General features: G+C 45.6%; 1 protein-coding gene across 2 annotated transcripts in view; it reads right to left on the bottom strand.

Moving 5' to 3' along the window:
• LOC126982473 (uncharacterized) overlaps positions 1-21751 on the bottom strand; it is a 39507-nt gene that overhangs the window by 16033 nt on the left and 1723 nt on the right. Inside the window, exons 1-17 of one of the 2 annotated variants that reach the window (XM_050834527.1) lie at positions 19362-19592; positions 18496-18653; positions 17253-17459; positions 16487-16675; positions 16019-16159; positions 14610-14761; positions 13667-13790; positions 12953-13137; positions 11566-11649; positions 10536-10619; positions 9965-10162; positions 9154-9335; positions 8635-8771; positions 7009-8221; positions 6623-6814; positions 4643-4787; positions 1242-3977 (exon numbers count right to left, since the gene is read on the bottom strand). In XM_050834527.1, coding sequence (XP_050690484.1) covers positions 1242-3977; positions 4643-4787; positions 6623-6814; positions 7009-8221; positions 8635-8771; positions 9154-9335; positions 9965-10162; positions 10536-10619; positions 11566-11649; positions 12953-13137; positions 13667-13790; positions 14610-14761; positions 16019-16159; positions 16487-16675; positions 17253-17459; positions 18496-18653; positions 19362-19561 — 6327 coding nt within the window. In that variant the 5' untranslated portion in view covers positions 19562-19592. Of the gene's footprint in view, positions 1-1241; positions 3978-4642; positions 4788-6622; positions 6815-7008; positions 8222-8634; positions 8772-9153; positions 9336-9964; positions 10163-10535; positions 10620-11565; positions 11650-12952; positions 13138-13666; positions 13791-14609; positions 14762-16018; positions 16160-16486; positions 16676-17252; positions 17460-18495; positions 18654-19361; positions 19593-21751 lie in introns of those variants that run through there. The other variant, XM_050834528.1, reaches the window with a different exon arrangement.

Below are 21751 nucleotides of genomic sequence, written 5' to 3'. Positions count from 1 at the left end.
TTTGCCTGTCACCCCTGCACTGCAAGCCTCACCAGCAACTGGAGGTGTCTCCCCACAGGGGTGTGGAAGAGGTACACCTACTAATATGGGTTTCACTACAGTCAAGGTAGGTGCCAGACACCCTTGCAGTGCCATTTACCTTACTCATTGCTTCAACAGATTTGCCATACCAGAAGAGGAAAAGGAAGAGCAGAACTTTTTTGGTTGGGGACTCCATGATTCGCCACCAGGTGGTGGATGGAGGCACAAGTACTGTTACCCTGTAGTGGGAGTTGACATCACAGCTGCCCTCGATGAGGTCTCAGCTGAGGTCTCTAATGACTTTCTTTTTGTTCTCCATGGAGTTACTATTGACATCTGCAAGACCTGCTCAGAAGAACTGCTCGATAAGTACCATAGACTTATCCGGCAATACAAGACTAAATCACCAAACATTATAATTTCAGGAATTCTCGTCGGCAGCGAGCGAGTTTTACAATAAGGCCTTCAGTTTTAACAGCTGCTTGAAGACTCTTTGCAGGGAGCTTGACATGGGATTCTTTAATGCCTAGGACCATTTCTATGGCCAGGGTGGACTGTTTCAAAGGGAAGGTCTGCACCTGTCCCTGTCAGAGCAGCCAGATTAGGAAGGCTACTAAACAAAGGAGTGCATGACTCCCATTCAAAAAACTGCTCTCCAGAGTGTCTCCATCCTGTTCATGTACAGCACAGATAATGCCAAATCGTAAAACTGAAAGTAACACCACCTCTAATAATAAACCTCAAGATAGCCTAAAAGTCTTAAGTTTCAATGCGCATAGCCTAAGAAACAAATTTGAAGAGTTGAGATGTCTTGTTTCAACAGAAACAGAACTGTCAGTCAATTGTAAGGCAGCCAGCCGCCTTCAGCTGCAGCTTCAAAATGACCCATTCTCTCTTTACATTTTCTTCCTTTTTACACAGTACGTATTTTGAGATAACAAGGGAGTAAAAGGGAAAAAAAGTCAGCTTCTCCAAGGGCCAGAACCAATAAGAGCTTTTTCAGTGTTTTCAATATCCTGAGTTTCGTGATACGCGAGTTTAGCGCTATACCTGTGGAACGAAGCAAGCGCGAAACTCAGGAGGGTACTGTAGTTCATTTTTAAACTTCAAGTTAATTTTCCAGAGTATAACTTTTCCTGATATGACTATTAACTGAACTGGTGCATAGAAACTGGCAAACACTCTACATTCTGGCAACACACAAGAACATTTCTGCTCACCTCATTGTTCTCTCTGAAGGCAGACAGAACCCGACAGGCAGTGACTAGCAATCCCCGTTCCACAAGAGTGTCCACGAGTTCTTGGATCACCAGTTGTCTGTCCTCTTCCTCCTCCTCACTATGTTCCTTTCTGCCACCACCTCCTTTCTCATCTGAAGTAGTTGTCTGGGTGGATGATCCTTGGTCCCTGGACTGCCTGCTGGAGGTTGTTTCCTCTCTGTTAGTAATGTTGCTGAAGCTTCTCCAAGCACCCCTATTTTCCTTGGAACCTGGCAAGGATGCACCACCCACTTCATTTGGACTCAAGGTAAGGAAGGCATGAGTCAGGCCAGCTTTACTCAACACCTGACTCACATCCAGACAGCTGTTTCCGTTCTCCTCCTCCCATGGCCAGCTGCCCAGCACCTCAGGCAGGGTCACCAAGAGACTGGCTGCTTCTATCTCTCTGTCACAAAAAGAGTGTATGTATGCTTCCCACATCCTCTGTTCCAACTTGGTGATAATGGACTTGTGTGGAACTCCAGGCTGGGTCTTGGCAATCTGGAGAGGTGATGGCTGCTTGGGGTGTGAGGGTGAGGAGCAGGAGGCATGTGAGGGTGGTGAGCGTGGAGCATGGGGTGACGAATGGGAGCTGTGTGGGAGTGGTAAGTTTGGGTTATGAGGGTATGGTGGGTAGGGACCATGTGAGGGTGAACCATATAAACTATGAAGGTGTGGTGAGTGGGAAACATGTGAGTGTGGATTTTGAGAGCAGAATTTGTAGGGGCCCTGAGGTGGTGAACTTTGGGCATTAGTGTGTTGTTTTTTCAAGTCATGAGGAGCTGTATTTTCCAAGGTCTTGTAGTGCCAGACCAGGGAATACTGCAGACACAAATACTGCATGGCACTGAGTGGTACTTCCTCACAGATGGTGGCAAAGAAGGCACAGCCATATTCTGGTGGTACAGTCTTCTCGCACAACAGCTCATGGCCCCAAAGCAGGAATTTCTCCAGGCCACAGTAGCTGCCCTTGATGCTTTGCTTGCTGTTCTCAAATTCTGCTCTCAGCTGGCCACACACGATGGTGAACACAGGTAGATCCACCAGCTGGCACACCTGCAGGGCCTCGGAGAAACATCGCCTATCCCTCAGGTCCTCGGCGACCTTCCACACAACATCCTTCACTTCCCCAGTCTCAAAGCTCCATAACAACTTTCTGTAATTGATCTTGTGCCTTGCCTGGCCCACCACCTTACACACTTGCTTTGCCAGACCCCAGTTGACTGAATGGGTGCAAAAGGGTGGCAGCTGGCCCACGGTGGTGAGTGCCAAGAGAAGCTGACACTGTTGGTGGCCATCAGTAACATACTCGTCCAGCGCTGTACCAATGATGTCCTGCACAATGGCGGCCAGCCACTGGCTCCCCACACTTGCTGATGGTTGGTCTACTTCTGGCTCACTGTGCATGGCTGAAGCACTGTCACCCAGCAGCTGTGTGATGAGCTCCTGCCGACAGGTCGTCTTGGCCTCCTGGATGGCGAGCAACAGGTAGTACAGTGAGGAGTGCTGGTCAAATACCTTCAGCCCCTCACTCACCACCTCTGGTGAACCAGCAGCTACATGGGCCAAAATAATGAGACGCTGTTCCCTTAGCCCTGTACTGAGTACACTTATGTCACAGGCACGGCAACAATTCCTCGTGGGGAGGGGCACTAGGTCCATCTCTCCCTTGGTGGCAGTAACAGTATTTGGGTTATGTGTCTTCTTGCTGGTCAGTTTTTGGTGCAGTGCAAGCTTAGCCTCATGTGGAAGCTGAGTGTACAGCCACACTGAGAGACAGAGGCCAGGGATGTGCTTATCGTAGCAAGCAGCAAACACAGCCAGCACAGGAAGGTTGAGGCTGGCAGCAGCGGTGACCAGCTCAGAAGCTGCATTGTCCTGCTGGTGGCAGGTCAGCATCACTGAAAACAGGTCACCAGGGCGACAGACAAGCCAGACATCAATCCCCAGCTCCTGGGTGGTCTCTGAGGTGGTGCAGGAGAGTGCGTCATCTACAACAGAAACATCCACGTCACTGGGGCTAGAGCTACGGCCCCTCTCATCCCCACTGTGACCTGGGGAAGGAGAACCCTCACGGGAGTTGATGCCAATCTTGGCATACAATGCTGATCTCTTGCTTCGCACTGACCTCCTGGACCTTTCCATCCCCTCCCAGTAGTAACAAATGTGGGTGAGGGCGAGAGCCATGTGCTCCCGCAGGGCCGCACTGCTGAATGATTCAACAACTTTTAGCACCTCGGCTTTGGGAAAATTGAATGCCTGCACCACCACAAGGAATGACAGCCACTGATTGGCTTCAGCCAGTTTGGTAAGAAGTCTGAGTGGCCAGGGCAGCTTGTAGAGGAAGGCCAGCTCCACACATAGTCTCATACCATCACACATCACCTGCATCTGCTGCTGGGAGACAGGGGTATAGAAGGCCTTGCCCAGGGCCTCCACCACATAGCTTAAGGGCAGACCTGAAGCCAGCAGGTCCCCAAGGGCCTGCACTTCTTTGCCACTCGGAAGGCTGTTGGATGCCGAGATGATGAGGCAGGCTTCCAGCATCTCCATGAGGGCAGTAGCTGCCTCGGCTCTTGAGTTCATGGTACACAGTTGCCGCAGGATGCAGCTGACATCTGACTCTACCAAGCTCTCATGTCCTCTTTTCTTGTCGTGGCTCAGCTTCCCACACCACCATGTGCGCACCCAGTAAATCTGAAAAACACAAGTCACTCGATGGCGAGATGGCGGTGTTGGCCTGGCAACTGAGCCAAGACCAAAACCGAGCAGCACTGAGCTGTTATACCTGGAGGGATGTACAGTCAGCTGAATTGTGTAAACAAAGGGGTCATCATGGTTGGTGGGTGTGGCCAGTGTCACCTCTGCTGCATTTTTTTTACTTTCTCTGAATGTTTCGTTCATCTATGATAACTGTTTCCAGTAAAGGATCACCTATAAGAACAGATGAGGGAATATTATGAAAGAGTTGATAATGGGATGCCACCTTTGGTGAACTCAGCAGATCCACAGTTTTGTTGGACTCACCAAACCACCTGCAGGAGTTGTGTGGTTAAAGGGTCAACTGTGTGCAGGGCTCCGCTGCATCCAGTTGCAACAGAGGTGACATTGGCCACACTCATTAACTATGACATTTCCTTTGTTTACCAAATGTCTCACCACCTGGTGGAGTTTGGTCTTGGGTGTGGTTTAAGTGTTTGGCTGATACCACCAACTTGTTAGGTCCATTGCTGTTGATATTACAAAGGCAATCCCATGCCTATTACTGAACTATTGGCAGTGTTGCACAACATTGCATGGCTAACGGGTGATGTTGAGAGTGTTACCCAACCCTTTTTGTGTATCACAACTACAGGACTCACCTGGTAGGCGGTTCTGAGTACCACCCGCAGCATGTCTACATCCAGGCCAGCCATCAGCATCACAGCTACACATGCTGAGCACACAGAGCGGTCTGTCCAGTTGTTTAAAGCCAGGCCAAACACTTGAGAATGGAAATCCTCGAGTCTATGGGCAGAGAAAATGACAGTGTTTTGTGAGTTTGATGGTGTGGAAGAAAAAGGTATCATTATCATCATTAGTATAAGCAATTTACTTCACTGTAAGACTGGGGAGGCAGTGGTCAGCAAGCAGACATGGTGCTCTGGAAGATCCGGGTTCAAGTCCTGCCCAATGCTACAAGCTGACAATTTTTAGTCATCAAGTGGCCAAAGACTACCCACATGCTGTTTTGCTGACCACCTGACCACCTGTCAACCCAGACTTTAGCAAAACTCTCTCAGGATCAAGTGAAGCTCTGGGGGACACCATGAGCCAAGCAAGAATGGCACCACTTTAATAAATACTTGCCTTTGCCGTCAATGGCGTTTGGTAAACCAACAGGGTTCATCATGAAAGCCTACTGATGCTAAAGGTTAAATGTGAAAAAACAGCCTTTCCCAATTTTTTTCACTTATTTGTCTGATGCTTGTGTACTCCATCCTGTTCCAGCAATGATTTAACCCAGTAGCAGCGACGGCCCAAATTTGTGGCTTTACCATGCAGCAGTGACGGGCCAAATTTGTGGCTTTACCGTGTAGCAGCGACGGGCCAAATTTGTGGCTTTACCGTGTAGCAGCGACGGGCCAAATTTGTGGCTTTACCGTGTAGCAGCGACAGGCCAAATTTGTGGCTTTACCATGTAGCAGCGACGGGCCAAATTTGTGCCATGATATAAACCCAAAAAAATAGATGATACATAATCTGATCACAAATGCTTTGATATGTATTATGAAATGGTTTGTGTGAAGAATGATTTTTTTTCATTTTTCTCGCTTAGAGGGACCATTAAGAAACATGGTCCCCGCTGCTACCGGGTTAAATTAAATCTCTCCATCTAGTTTTTTTTTTGTCTGCACTGACTACTACATTACTTGGGTGGCCACTCGATTACTTGTGTTACCATAGTATTCAATAATTACAGTAATACCTCAACTAACGAGTGCCTTACTTTAAGAATATTTGATTGATGAGCAAAAAAAAATCACTATTAATGCCTTGGTTTACGAGCGGTGTCTTGGTGTACGAGCGTCCTGTTTGTTCAAGCCAAAGACATGAGTCTGGGTTCCCTTCATTCCCCATGGAAAACAATGGGAATGGCATCTCAGTCTGTATTGTACACTCACATCTTTTACATTTGTGCTCAAGTGTGCGATCTTTGTGTTTTCAGGACTACAGGTTTCATTCGTTTTGGTTTATGAGGTTTTGGTTTGCGAGCAAAATTCTGGAATGAATTAAGCTCATAAACTGAAGTATGACTGTATATATATGACATGGCATGCCTAAGTTAGTTTCTTACTCTTAATTGTCATTAAAATATCCATAAACATTGTATATTCCCTAATTCATCATCCTTGCTTCCTGTCTCACCATGTTTTTTCTTATCTTTTCAAAATCTTTTGTGAGGTACCAAGCTTCTAAACTGCCTGTTATGGCTGGCATATTAAAGAAACAAGGAAAGGTGTTTGAAGAGACAGACAGCAGACAGACAGACAGACAAAGAGAGACAAGCATTGCTAGACAGAAAAAGGAAGAGATAAAAAGAAATAAAAGTGGATGAGAAATGAAAAAAAGGCATGTGATACAAAACAGCAAGTATATAAAGAAAAATCTGAAAATGAAGCACAAACATCATAGATAGAATAAAAAATTCTTTGACCTCTTATTATGTTTCCTTTGTGGGAGCAATATGCTGCATGTATTTTTTTTAATTTTTTGTTGTGCCCCTGGTTTGTCTTCCCATAAAAATAAATACGTAAAGTACAAAAAATATCAGAAGAGAAAACGGATGGGAAATGCATCACCTGGACCTGGTGGAATATGTGGAAGAGTGTGAGGGGGAGGCAAGGGCAGCAGCGAGCAGAGAGGCACAGGCGTAGATGGGACGGCCCTCTCTCAAGTAATAGGTGGCGTCCAGGCTGTGGTGAATGCCATGATGACTCACCATTTCTTCATCGCTCCAGCATGGCAGCTTTGTCTTCGCATCATATCCATGTCTGCAATTACCCCAAGGTTGTGTTTATATGTTAAGTGGGGGCAGGTTAGGTTAAATGGCATAAGGTTAGGTGAGGTGTTATTACTGAGATCACTTGCAATGAGAAAAGATTAGATTATCTTCAGTTAAGTGTATTCAAATTAATCTATTGAGCATCGAAAATGGTCTAGAATATATGTTCAAAGGGAAGCATACCTGTTGTGCCGCTGGAAGGTGAAGAGCCTGGTAAGGTCGAAGGGCACAGTGTCAGAGAGGAGGTCATACACAGTCACATCTAGGGTTGAGTCATTCTGGTGAGTGGGGAAAACCTTCTGCAGGTATGGAAAGATTTCCAGCAGGCCCTCCATCACCTGTTGTGGAGTAAGGGAGTGGCAGGAGAGAAAACCACACAGCTGCTCCAGTTCCATGTCAGCCTCTCCCTTCTGGCCAGGTACCTCCTGCTGTCCTGAGGCCCTCCTGCCACTCTCTAAGGCAAAGATGTCCCTCAGGGTGTTGTTGGGGGCGTAAAGCATGGTCAGAAAGGCTGGGAACACTAACTCCTGGGGGCTGTGACAGTGCTCAACCAACACCTGCAGGCTGGTGAGGCAGGCATTGAATATGGCTGGCCTGTCCTTAGTCTCCACCAGCCTCTGAAAGGGCTGCACTGCCATGGGCCAAGCAGGCCCCTTTGCCACTGCCCCTGTTGCTGCTCCCACGTGGTCATAGGTAGGGAGAGGGAGGTCCTGAGAAATAAGGTGCTCCAGGACAACCTGATGGATCTCCCTGCCGGGGATCTGGCAGGGGTGCTGTCCCTTCAACCGCTGTAAAGACCCCATGGTCCCAGACACCAGCAGGCGCCGCACTAGCTCCTCTGGTGACTGCCGTTCCTTGGTGGTGAAAATGCCACGTTTCGCCAGCAGGTTCAACAGCAGCTCAATGAAAGGGCTGCCACCACCCAGCTGATCCACCATGGCCTGTGTGATGGGCCACAGTTGGTCAAGGGGCCAAAGGGCCTCCCGGCAGTCACGCATCTCAAAGCTCTGCACACTCAACGTGTCACACTCACTGGGTGCTACTGACACAGAGTCCAACGAGTCGTGGGAGCGTGTTGATGACTCCACATCGCTGGCATACAGTGGCTCACTCAGCAAGTTGAAGGAAAAGCAGTGGGGCTCTGAGGCAGTGCCAAGCCTTTCACCACCACCACCACAGCCACCCTCTACCTTGGACCTCGGTGGTGCCCTGTAAGCTGGGTCAAGCCAGGCAGACTCCTCCATGGGTGCCTCATTACCATTCCCTCCCTTGGCATCATCGTCCCTGGGGCACATAAATTCATGATCCAGCCAGCGCTGAAGGTTTCGCAGGTCAAGTTGGAGTAGGAGGTACTGCCAAGCTGCACTGCCCTCCACTGGCCCTAGCATATCCACCTCTGAGGGCACAGGATACTCATTATTGCATGCTATTAGATATTCTTGTGTACTACATAACAATAACAAAGCCATACTAACAACACCTCTTCAACTCCATTTCCACATGCACCACATGCTAGGTCAAGTAATTACCATAAAGTAATTCAGATGAAATGAAAAATGTTAACCCGGTAGCAGCGGGGATCATGATTCCTAATGGTCCCTCTAAGTGAGAAAAATGAGAAAAAATCACCCCTCACACAAACCATTTCAAAATATATATCAAAGCATTTGTGATCAGTTTATGTACCATCTATTTTGGGAGGTTAAAATCATGGCACAAATTTGGCCCGTCGCTGGTACACAGTAAAGCCACAAATTTGGCCCATCGCTGCTACCGGGTTAAAGGTACATCAGTATCCTCTCTACTCACCCCCACTGTAGGAAAACAGGTCACAGAGCACAAGCATCATAGCAAGTGTTGACCAGCTTGACACCTGACCCACCGTGATGGGGGCCATGATCTTCACTGGGGAGGACTCTGCCTGGTTGACCAGCTCCACCCACCGTCTGAGGATATGAGAGGGAAAAATAGGGGCATAGGAAATCTGGTGTGTATGTCTATCTATCTGTATATGAGTAGCTCTGAGAGAGAATAATCCAAGCACTACTGCCCACCAAAGCCTTTATTTTCTTGGAAATGGCAGCCTATTACCTCCTTCACCATCAGGCAGGAGTTTGATTCCTCTCCCACTATGGCAACATTGTTAAAAATACTATACAGTATTATCTTCTGGAACTATAATACTTTGCCTCCCTTGACCTGCAGAAGACTCTCCTCACACCTACAATTACTGCTAATGTTGTGTACTGCAAGCAAAAGATATGGACTTTTAACCAGTGCACCCACAACTTCAAGACAAACACTATAGTCTATCAACAACATACTTACCTGGGGGGCAGCGTTAGTAGATCAGGCAGTGTGCGGTGTATGGCCACCACCACTGTGACAGCAAGCTGCTCCTTAGCCTCAAGCAAGCCCTGTGCCTCCAATGCCCGCCCCACCACATGCACCTCAAACAGGTCGTCACTCTGTAGCAACAGCTGCCTCAGTGACTGGCCGTAGTCGCTGACCTGTTGGGATAAGTATTCTTCTTGATAAAGAAATTAAGCTAGGAGAAAACAAATGCTAATAATATGCTGCTCCTTCAGAACATTACCATATGGGGAGAACTGATTTCAAGGTACATCCCTGCCCTTTAGGGGTTAAACTCCAAATTATTTATTGGAAAGGAAGCATAATTGAATGCTCGTAGCTCAGTAATGCACACGAGATTGCAACATTTTCTCCCTTTTCCTTCGCCTCTAGTACAACCCCACCCTACCACATCGCTCATAACAAATTTGAAATTCTCTCTCTCTCTCTCTCCTCTTTGAGATATACTTATTTACGTTTGCTTCTTAAGGCCGCCAGTAATAAATTATACCATCACACACTACCTTTATTATTTCTCTTGGGTGACCTTTTCTTGAAACAAAGATAACATAACACAATTAAATTCCTTACCCTTTGATCACCATGGATTAAAGTGAACATGCCACCTCCCCCCCTGGGTAACCTATTGTCTATGGTAAGTGAGGGCAATCTGTACAGGCCTTATCCCACCACCATCGTCACCACCAGCACACTATACAGACAAACAACAAGACTACCCCTACCACCACTACTACAGCCTCTCCCAACACCTCCTCATGATACTCACCACAGCCAGCATGACCTTGAGCTTGGTGTCCTCTGAAGGCTGTTCCCGTGCGACGTCTATGCAGGTAGTGAGAAGGGCAGTGGTGGTGACAGTGCCGTATACCCAAGGTTTAAGCTGCAGGTATCTTTCAGCCACCTTCAGGCACTTCTGATTTACTGCATTCTCAACTACTTCCTTCATTGGCTTGTCTCCCCAAGACTGTGGAAGAGCAGGAGTGGAGAATGTGACGCTACTGTTTATACAAAAATACATTCATTTCATACTTCCCTACCTACATCATGCATCCTCCACAACCTCCTTCATCAGCTTGTCTCCCCAGGATTGTGAGGGGAAAGCAGGATGGCAAAATTAACCCAGTAGCATCAGGGATCATGTTTCTTAATGGTTCCTCCAAGCGAGAAAAAATGAGAAAAAATCACCCCTCACACAAACCATTTCATAATATACATCAAAGCATTTGTGATCAGATTATGTATCATCTATTTTTGGGGATTTATATCATGGCACAAATTTGGCCCGTCACTGCTACCGGGTTAAGACCTTCACACCAACATAGCCAAGACTCACTCACATCATAAAGTTCAGTGTTATCGGCCTGTGCATCATCCACTTGGGGAAGCTGTATGCTCTCGGCACTTCGAAGATAGAAGGAAACCTGGGGATAAAATGGAGGTATGATCTTGTGATAAGCTTGCCAAATAGTTAATGACAATTGTGAATGACAAATACTGAATATGTTGCTGCCTTAACTCCACGGTAGTTTTCACTATGCATTATTTGATGATATAAGAAGGCAGACCAAAAGCTAAGAAAAAAACTTTGCATCATGCTCCTCACACACATAAAACAGGATGAAAAAATTACCGAAATTAGGTAGAGGTGTTTTGATACATCAGTCTTGATAGTTTAAGTCATAGGAGGGAGAAAGTATGGTAGAATGAAGGCTGTTCCAGAATTTATCATTAAAGGGGATGAAAGAGTGAAGATACTGATTAACTCTTGTATTAGTAAGGTGGACAGCATAGGGTTAAACCTCAGAGGTGAAAGTGGCATGTCAAGCTGTTTAACTGGATGACTTTGCAAATTTAAAATAACTCCTTTCTCATCATTATCATCACTCCTCCACCACCTTTGCCCTTTCTATATTTCCTCCATACATTGTAGTTATTATCAAACACTAATTGGATGACCTCATTTAGTTTAGCTTCTGTTAAGCATACTATCTTGGGCTCCTTGTCCTGTAGGTAGTCTTGTAATATCAGCTTACTAGATATCATCCCGTCTACATTCGTATACATCACACTTAATCCGTTATTAGTTTCACTCTTGTCTATCTTCTGCTCTCTTTTGGCTTTTCCCTTATGTACCATTTCTTGACTCGATCTCCCAGAACTCTCCAAAAAAATACCCCTTTTTCCTCTTCAGATCGTGCATTATTCTTTTCTTTTGCCTGTGCTAGAGGTTCATTCCATTTCTTCCTTTCTTCTTCATTTTTATTTTTATTTATAAATATTTCCTAACATCCTTCTATTTCCCTTAACTTAGCTGTTGTGTGTGTGTGTGTGTGTGTGTGGAAAGACAAGTCACCTGACCATTCTTACCTGTTCAGACATCTGCAGCACCATCTGAGAAATGTTCTCATCATCAATGTACTTCAGCACATTGCCCATCTCCTCTAATATGCTCTGGAAGGTAAAGTGTTGCATCTCAATACCCCAAACATTCATCTAATGTTATTTAATGTTTGTTAGCACTTACAGTACCCTCCCGAGTTTCACACTCACTTCGTTCCGCAGGTATATAGTAATTTTGTACAGAGATTCAAAGTCGGCTGCATTTCACGGGACACTCATCGAAATTCTAGTCAGAATCTCGGTCACCAGCATGTCGGTTATTTTCTCGTGATGTCAGCGAGTTGTGGTAACAATGGAAGAAGAGCGTGTCAGCAGATCGGTCCAATACTTATCTGCGTGTTTTTTTCCAGTACCACAATGAGTTCCACATAGCTAGATAAGCTTGGAGTAACCAGGTTGAGCAGGTCTTGGACTTGAGTCTTGTCCAAGCATAGCCACTGCATTATCATGTCTGGGTCCTCACTGCTAAGTTCTCGTGGCATTACTTAATGGTAACAAGCAAAACGGCCAGTGTGACACCGCCTTAAGGAATTGCACGTGACGCCAACGGTAGGTAGACGTGACCCGTACATGCCAAACCAGCGTGAAACTCGGGACAATAATGCACAAAAGTTGGGATGGTACGAATTTAAGATTGAGCGCGAAACTCGAAGATCGCGAAACTCGGATAGCGTGAAACTCGGGAGGGTACTGTACATTATGGTGTGTTTGCCAATTTATATGCACCATTCCACTTAATACTGATGTTCGGAAAACAAGAAAACTTTTGCACAATGAAGCACAACTATATCTATGAAACAGTTGAAATAAGTTTAATTAGGTAGCTTTACTCTGACAAAAAAGTGAGGTCTAAATTTTAGTGGTACAGTTGTCATTTGTGTGTGCGTGGGGGGCAGTGTTTGTAAACAAAGGAGATGTCACAGTTATATGACTGTGGCTAATGTTACCTCTGCTGAATTTTCATACCTGCTACAAATATTTGATTCAACTATGATTGCTGTTTCTAGTAAAGGGTCACCTGTAAAAGCTGTGTAGGGAACAAAGAGGTGCGTTGCTAGCCACAACACATGACTACACCATTGCTTAACCTCCAGGACTTCTGTCTCCCAGTCTTACTGAGATGCTACACATGGCAAACATGAGGGAGGATTAAAGTTAAGGGCATGCCAACCCATCCTCAGAGTTTGGCACATTCAATGGAGAAAAGGATTATTTAGGAAGAGGGAAAGGATACAGCTCGTGGTAGTTGAGTGTACTGCATTACTCATCCAGATAGGCCTGCTCCTACTCGCGTAGCAGTTGTGCATGATTAATGACTATTGATCTAGAGATAGCAGGTGGTGGGTGTACTCACAGAAAAGTGATGTGTGGCCAGGTATTTGAGGGTGAGAGCAAAGGCGTGTGAAGTCTCGTTCTGAGCATACTGTGGGATGTAGCCGAGTAACAGGCCTGCAAGCTGGCCGTACTGTCGTGCCCGCATCTCAGCCAGTCCTACCCAATCTTCCTGGTGGTTGCAGGATGCCAGGAACACACTCAGCCCTGTCAATGTACACATACAACCATACAGAGTGTAGAAATTAATTTTAACATAGTGGGATTTAAATACTTGGATGAGATGTTAAGAAAGTTTGTCGATAACATTTAAGATAAGAACAAGACTAGAATATCCAGCCATGGTGTAACCATCTCGCATAAATAAAAACATGCAGGAATTGAAAACAGAGCAAAGAAAGGCAACGAAAATTATATATATATATATAGGTTCGTTGGTATTATCATACGTATATTTTAATATCCGCAGCTTATAACGGACTTTCGGCATTAGCGGACTAAGTTCCCTCAATTAGTCCATTGTACTGAGGGTTTACTGTAATGATAGGATATAAGGGAGTTTGGCCTCTGCAATATAATTATTGATACTTGGAATGGCCTGGATAGAGATAATTAGAGCTAGGAACATCCATAAATATCATGAAAAGTTTGAAGAAATGCAGATATGGAGAAAGGACAATGCGAGCTTTGCTTCTATCCTGTATACAACTAAGTAAATACACACACTTGATCTCACCTTGTTCTACCATGGCCTTAACCTCAGTCACCTTGGCCATGCTCTGCTCCTCCAGTCCCTCACGTAGGCCACTTAACAACTCCCCAAGGTCCACCTCAGAATCTACACTGCTGATGGAAGCATCCTGAGAGTGGGGTGAGGTAAAATGAGGTTTGGTGAGGTAAGGTATAATTTGGTTTGGTTAGTTTAGATTAGATTAGGTTGATATATTACATTTGGTTTTGGTATGTTGAGGTACAGTTAAATCAAGTTAGGCTTGTTGAGGTGAGGTGAAGTTAGATGAGATGAGGGCCTGTGCAGTGAGGTAAGAGTAAGACTTGGAAAAAGTTTATCTCAGGGGTTTATTAAAAAAAGCTCACAATGAATGAATGAAATGGGCATACGGGCAACCACGGTTGCCCGTAACCAAATGGTTGGATGAAAACAGTAAATGTGACACCGCCTTTTAACCCCTTCTTTACTGAATGTGTGTTTTGATGTACAAGTGTACATCACATGAAAACAGCCACGCCACACCGGAACTGCTGGTGATGTACGCTCATACACCGCGTAAGGAATGGTAGAATCTGGGCCTCAGGGGAGGCCGGTAACTCTGTTTCTGTGGTCTTCGTGATGGCAATTCCTCTGTGTTTTGCCAACAAAGCAGTCAGCGATGTGTGACGTCGTAATACGTCACAACACTACTGCCAATGGCTTGCTCCCTATCCATGGCGTAATCTATTTTACACCAATCATTACTCTTTATTATTACTTCAATATATAGCATGACAATCTCCGAAGACATATGGCAATAATTACACGCCTTGAGGCATCAGTTGCCTTTGGTTGTCTATGAGAGGAAAAGTTGGACAAATACAGATACGGAGACGGGACCACACGAGCATAAGCCCAGGCCCTGTAAAACTACAACTAGGTAAATACACACACACACACACACACAGACCTCGTCCATGAGCATCGCCACTCCGTCGTGAGTGAGGAAGAGGTCAGGAAGGAGATGTGTGGTACCAGGAATGATGGCCACAGCTTCCCCAAATTGATGGTGAGTGTTGAGGCTGCTCACACCAATATCAAAACTCAGGTAGTGATGGCTCTCTGCAGATGGTAATAAGCTGTTAAAAGGTGCATCACATCATAGTATGTGGTTAAGTTATGTTAGGTTAAGTTAGGTTGGGTTGAGTTTCTTTTGTGACAAGGTTAGGCTAGGTTTGGCTTGGTTCAGCTGTTTGGTGGATTCTCTAGGTTAGCTAATGTTTGGTTTAATTTCATATGGTTTGCTTTGGTTTGCTTTGGTATGGCTAATTTTAAATATCTTGGATCTAGTTATGTTAGGCTATGCCTGATGGAGTTTGCTTCACTATGTTTCCCTCTGGCTTTTTAAATGTTGTGTTATGAAGGAACTAACAGTAAACTTTACGCTTGTACAAAGTAAAATATAACACTAAAGCAGAATTTCTAAAAGCAAAATGCTGGCATGAGTGGGTACTATGTACTGCCTCACTGACCATAAATTGGTAACAATGAACTTAAAGTAACCCTATAAATCGATTTAAAACTTCAACCATATACCAGTAAAACCATGACTATCCTGCCCTTGTGAATCCAGAAACCCCAAGTGTCTGGCAAAAACCTGGCTGGCCAAAAATAAAAGAAATCCAAAAAAAACGGAGCAAGATTGAAATACCCAAGGTGCACGGCTGTTTACATTTGTTTTCACCACCTCACTAGCGGCACTGAGCCCCCACCCTAAAGGAGTCCAGAGAACACTAGAATCTTTGCCTACCTAACAGCATCCCTCCCTCAATAAGCTCTGCCCCCAACCAGCTGATTTGCTCATTGTTTATTGGTTTATTGGCTTCCCCAACACGCCCAGATACACTCATCGAGTCCCCGCCTCATCCGCGCCATGCAGCTCCATTAGGGGCGCCGAGTACCGTCCCCCACCCGCTTGCAGGGCTCACTGTGCTAGCGTCCTTGTGTTCCTCAGGGTGCTCAGCATAATCCAATGGGCCCGGGAACTGCAGAGCCGTGCGTAAAGAGGTCAGCTTAAGACTTAATACAGCCAGGCGGTGGGGACGTAAGCTTGGCCCTGGTTCGCTGGTGTCTACGTGGCAGCTCGGTGAGGAGGGTGAAGCATGCTGGTTCGTCCCCGTGAACCATCATTCAGGTGCGGGTTCACGCGTGTTATATACGTAATACATACGGTATTCATATTTGCATTAGATTATTCAACTCTTGCATACACTCCATCACTATACTGTACCAACCCCTTCCCATCAATCTTTCCACTCCACTTCTACCTCCCCACCTCTCCCTATCACACTATCCATTCCTCCACATAACCCTGCTCACCTGTTTTGCCATCGTCCACAAGACAAAAGACGGTGAGAAGGGTGTCAGACAGACCCAGGGTAACCTCTCTGACCAGGGATGGCTGTAGGGTGGAAGGCCATATCACTTGATGTAGTGTAACTATTGACCTGGCCACACCCCCTGGAAAAGAGCAAATATTACACAAATTTTCAAAAAAGGTGACAAAAACAAACTATAAATCACCATCCCATCAGCCTTACATCAGTCCTAATTACCGTATTTGATGGCTAATAATACACACTTTTTTCCAAAAAAATGTCCCTGAAAAATACCCTGCCTCTTATAAGGTCAAGGTTCAGCAACATGGTGCTTCCACACATAGATAGGAGTTACCTCAAAATTCTGACTTAGTAAACTTATTTTGCTGAGCTTTACCTCTTGCCTGGAATCTATGACTGAAAAGTAATGGAATATTTGAATTATATGAAATCAATGAAATCAGTTCACCTTTTTTGCCAAGCTGCATCCTCTGCCGAAAGTCTGTGACGTAGAGGTGCCGTTCAGTGTCAACGATGGCAATGGTATCCCCTGAGGAGGAACAGGCCAGGGCACCCCACTCTGTGTAGTGTGCCCCCACCCGTTGTAGGCCAAGGCTCACCAACTCGCGCAGCCGACAAGTCTTCAACTCATACTCATCTGTGGCTGGAGTTAAGGAGGTGGCAAGAGGGAAGATGGTGAAGGGTATGTGTCTAAGGTAAAGCAGATGTGAAGTGAAAGGAATGAAAGTGGAGTGGGAGGTTTGAAAAGGCTGGATATACAGAAGGCCTACCTTGTCCACAGGTTTGGCATTCTCAGGTTTGACCCATTGATTGAAAAAATAATAATCCAGAATCTTCTTTAACCCGGTAGCAGCAACAGGCCAAATTTGTGGCTTTACTGTGTAGCAGCGATGGGCCAAATTTGTGGCTTCACCGTGTAGCAGCGATGGGCCAAATTTGTGGCTTTACCGTGTAGCAGCGACGGGCCAAATTTGTGGCTTCTCCGTGTAGCAGCGATGGGCCAAATTTGTAATATGGAACAGGAAAGCATGAGGTTGTGAAATGCAGATGGAAAACATGAGAATGGAAAAATTCTAGAGGAAAAATGTTTATGAAACTGGAAGAAATCCTCACTCCTACCTCCCAAATATAGGATGATACAAAACCAGGCAGTTAACTGAACCACCACCTCATCCCTGAAAAAAATACCTTCAAGTCAGCATCAGCAAGGATACAGAGTTCAGCACCAGTGACAGGCTGCGCAACAACCTTAGAGGGGCAGAGGTGGGCAGTGCGGAGAGGCGCTGTGCGTAGAACCCCATGGGAAGAAGGACAGCCACCAGCATTAGTGGCCAGCAGCACTAAGCGGTCACTCTGAGGCTGCAGCAGGATAAATTCTGGACTGTGACCCCAAACCTTGGCATTACGCAGGGACCTGATGCCTGTCAGGGTGGTTAAGCTGTGGTCATTAGGTCAGGTTAGGTTTGTCTTACACTATGAAACAAAGCTTAGGAGTTATGCAAAGATCAGATGCCTGGTATGAGTAGGAGCAAGGGTGTTAAGGGTGCACACACACACACACACACACACACACACACACACACACACACACACACACACACACACACACACACACAAATATAAGGATGATGCAAAATATAAGGGTATCATTCCATTTTATGGACAAAGAAATGATGAAGAAAATAATAACAACAACTTTAGAAAAGAGTTGCTGTTGTTGCTGTAAAACAGTAAAAGTGATCGCCACCTTGTTTACGTTTATGGAGAGGTTTGCAGTTTAATTTAAGTGCCATTGCTGCACTAAAACTTCACTAGCCAGTGACCCAAAGCTGAACCTTGCCCTTATAAGATGCAGAGTGATTTTCAGGGACATTTTTGTGGAAAAGAAGTGCATCTTATAAGCCGTCAAATACGGTAATAAAGGAAATTGTTTGAGTGACTTGAAAAAGTATAGTTTTCCACATAGAAGTGTTAACACTTGGAACAGCTTGCGGGAAGAGATGGTGGAGGCGAGCAGTGTCCAACAAATGAAGGAAAGGCTGGATGAATGTAGATATGGAGATGGGGCTATTAGAGCTTAGCTTGGGCCCGGTAGACTACAAATAGGTAAATACTGCGCGCACACACACACACGTTATGACTATCCGAGCCTAGCTCAGGCCCTGTATGCTACAAATAGTTAAATACACTTAAAAAAGTGTGGTTTTAAAGAAAACTGGACAATTGTAGATACTGAGACAGGATGACATGTGTTCAGTTCAGGCCCTGAATATTATAACTAGGTAAACACACACACACAAAATTTTATATATATATATATATATATATATATATATATATATATATATATATATATATATATATATATATATATATATATTAAATAAATAAATAAATAAATAAAAAGATAAAAAATAAATTAAACAGATAAATGAAAAAAAATAATAAATAACGTACTTGAGTCCCTTTCCCTGATCAGTGCCAGAAGGGATGGGGCAGACAGCTGGAGGGAACAGGAGAGTCCAGTGTCGAAGTGTAGTGAATAGCGAACCAGTGAGCCATTCTGTCGTGTGATAATCACTTCACTCTCACCACCAGCACGCTGCCAACACCCACTGCATACAACCAAAACACAAGATGGTAAGTGTTAGAATTACATCAGTAATAAAATTCAATTATAAAAATCAAACCAGTAACTTATATGGTTAGGTAACTTTCTTAAGTGGGGTAGGGTTACGTTAATTGGTGGACTTGGGTTACTTTCTTTAGTGGGGTTAGAATTTTTTGGGGTGGGATTAAGTTTATTTATTTAATGGTGGGATTGAGTTGCTATATTTGGTGCTGTTAGATTAATTTGCATGATATTTCCTTATTTTACTTAGCAAGGTTAGATTGAGGTCAATATACAGCAAAACAGCCTTCCAGTTTCTTTTCCACTAAGCAATCTCTCAGTCAATAGCGTCATACATCAGGAGGCATGATGCCTAGATCACCCTATGGCCAGACCCAGTGGTTCCTCTGAGCAAGTCTCCGTGCAGGCCCTATTTTCATTCTAAGTACCTCATGCCAGGATCTATCAATTTGCTGAAGCTACTAGCTTTGTGGGAGTCCCCTTGGCCTCCACCACTCAAGATTCTCTCTTACAAAAACAACCTGGTGAGCAAGGTTGGCTTCTGGGGAACCTTAGGGCTAGATGAGGGCTGGAACCGGAAGGGCAGGGGAATCATGTAGAAATGACCTACAATATGCGGGGTCTGAAACTTTATCAACGATAAGTCCCCAGAGGGGAGGTAAGTATGTGACGCCCTGCCACGCCTCCTTACTCGGCCACTTCCTCGATGACTTTAGTGCTTATTTTCTTGTTGAGCCACGTAGTGAGGAACAGCCTGCCGTCCATCAGCAGGGCCAGGAACCCCTTGTTGTTGGCCTCCAGGTCCGCGCGGAGGATGTTGTCGATGGTGATGGAAGAGTCCGTCCATTTCTTAACCACCACCACCTTGCTGGAGTTGAGATGGGCGGACATGCTTGTTTACACTAGTCAGCTGACCGAGGCCTTGGTCTTGGTTTTGTTGTCACTAAAGTCTCTACTACGGGCCGCATTCACAGTCGTTTTGCTTGTTTTGATCGATGAATGGCCTTCATGAATTGAAGAACGATGGCAAGTCCCTATGCATAAAAAAGTGATGTGCCTGGAACAAATGAATATGACCATGCAAGTATTCTATCTCTAATTTAGAATATTTTATATTTATAGTCACATGCATACATGTAACATGTATATTTGCGTAAAAGTTTGTATTTTGAAAGAATATCTATATTCATGAAGAAAATGCATCACCATAAACATCAATTTTCGTTTGGAATGGCGAGGTGACATGGAGAAGCCCAAAGGATCGATAGGGAAAAGGTGATTTAAACACTGTGTTATCTTTTCTTCTACCGAGTCTTGGTTGTGTTTCTGTGGTGTCACAGTAACATTCATTGATGCATCGATGCCAATTACAATGTTTGGCATATCGTCATGGCAGTCAGCAGGGAGGGAGGGGGCCTTATATCAGTAGGGATTCTGGCAGCGGCTGTGGGTGGGGGCCGGTAGGCATCTTCCTGGTGGGGCCTGATGGTCAGCCCACGGCTTCTTCCAGGTGGGGCCTGATGGTCGGCCCAGCCCGTTCTGGCGCAGGCGAGTGTTTATAGTGGCGCCATCTTGCATTGGCTCATGCTGCCCCCCGGAACTCGTTCTTGATTCGCTTGGACGGCTTCCTCTAGAGTCCGGGTTGATGGGTGGTCTTCAGGACAGCATGTGGGTAGTTTTAAGCCACTCGATCGGCGGTGACTGAAAAATCCGAGTGGTAGCGTGGGGATTCGAACCCAAGTCGTCCATCACGCGGTGAATGTGGGCCCAGCACGCTACCAGTTCGGCCACCGCCTACCAGTTCGATAGTGACATCATCACACAAATTGATGGTGTCCTCTGCTAAGATCTTTGCGATAACTCTGTCCTGCCTGGGGGTTGGGATGGCATGTTCCTCCCTTCTCCCTTGTTGTTTACCTGCAACAATAAACTATCAATCAATCAATCAATCAACTTTTTCCTCAGTACAGTCTGACATGCACGTTATCGTTTTTTCTCGCCATGGATTTCCCTCCCTATCTAAAACTAAAAAAATATAATAGTTATACACATATGTAGATGATAACAACACTTTGATGAAAGCTGAATAGCCTACTAAACATATAAACTTGAATTAGTGCCACTACGTCTCGTACTTGTATACGTACACAAGCACTAACAATAACTTTTTCTGTATGAAGTGTCATGAGTAAGAATCACATGGTTGGAATTTGTGGGTCCGACCCACAGAGTTATATACCTAGAGCGCGCGCTCCCGTGTTGTGGGGTTGGCGGCGGGTGAGGCAAGCTACCCTGGCGCGGCAGCCATCTTGGGGAGCCCACTTTCCCTCACTCTGTGGTGGTGGTTTTGATGGTGGTGGTGGTGGTGGTGATGGTGGTGGTGGTGGTGGTGGTGATGGTGGTGGTGGTGGTGGTGTTGGTGGTGGTGGTTTTGATGATGGTGGTGGTGGTGGTGGTGACAGTGGTTGATAGTGGTGATGATGATGATGATGATGATGGTGGTGGTGATGGTGGTGGTGGTACGTGATAGTGGTGGTGGTGGTGGTACGTGATAGTGGTGGTGGAGGTACGTGACAGTGGTGTTGGTGGTGGTGGTGGTACGTGATAGTGGTGTTGGTGTTGGTGGTGGTGGAGGTACGTGATAGTGGTGTTGGTGTTGGTGGTGGTGGAGGTACGTGATAGTGGTGGTGGTGGTGGTGGTACGTGATAGTGGTGTTAATTATGGTGGTGGTGATACGTGATAGTGGTGGTGGAGGTACGTGATAGTGGTGGTGGTGGTGGTGGTACGTGATAGTGGTGGTGGAGGTACGTGATAGTGGTGTTGTTGGTGGTGGTGGTACGTGATAGTGACACGTAGTCGTATGCGCTACGTACGTGTTTACGACTTGCGTATAGTCCGTGGGCTGAGTAGGCTCACCTTGCACCCCCCCCCCCCCCTAAGATTTATGAAATTGCATATAAGTTGTAGTATTCGATCTATATTTTCATTTTTTTCATGTTACCATTGAAAATATAGGGACTCGTGTTGAAGTTGGGTGTGACTCCAGTTCCGCAGCCGCCAGTTTTGATTAGCGGCTCTCT

The sequence above is a fragment of the Eriocheir sinensis genome, chromosome 51 (assembly GCF_024679095.1).
Source record: "Eriocheir sinensis breed Jianghai 21 chromosome 51, ASM2467909v1, whole genome shotgun sequence".
Classification (NCBI taxonomy): domain Eukaryota; kingdom Metazoa; phylum Arthropoda; class Malacostraca; order Decapoda; family Varunidae; genus Eriocheir; species Eriocheir sinensis.
The sequence above is the reverse complement of the archived record's forward strand: the minus strand, read 5'-3'. Positions and strand labels throughout refer to the sequence as shown.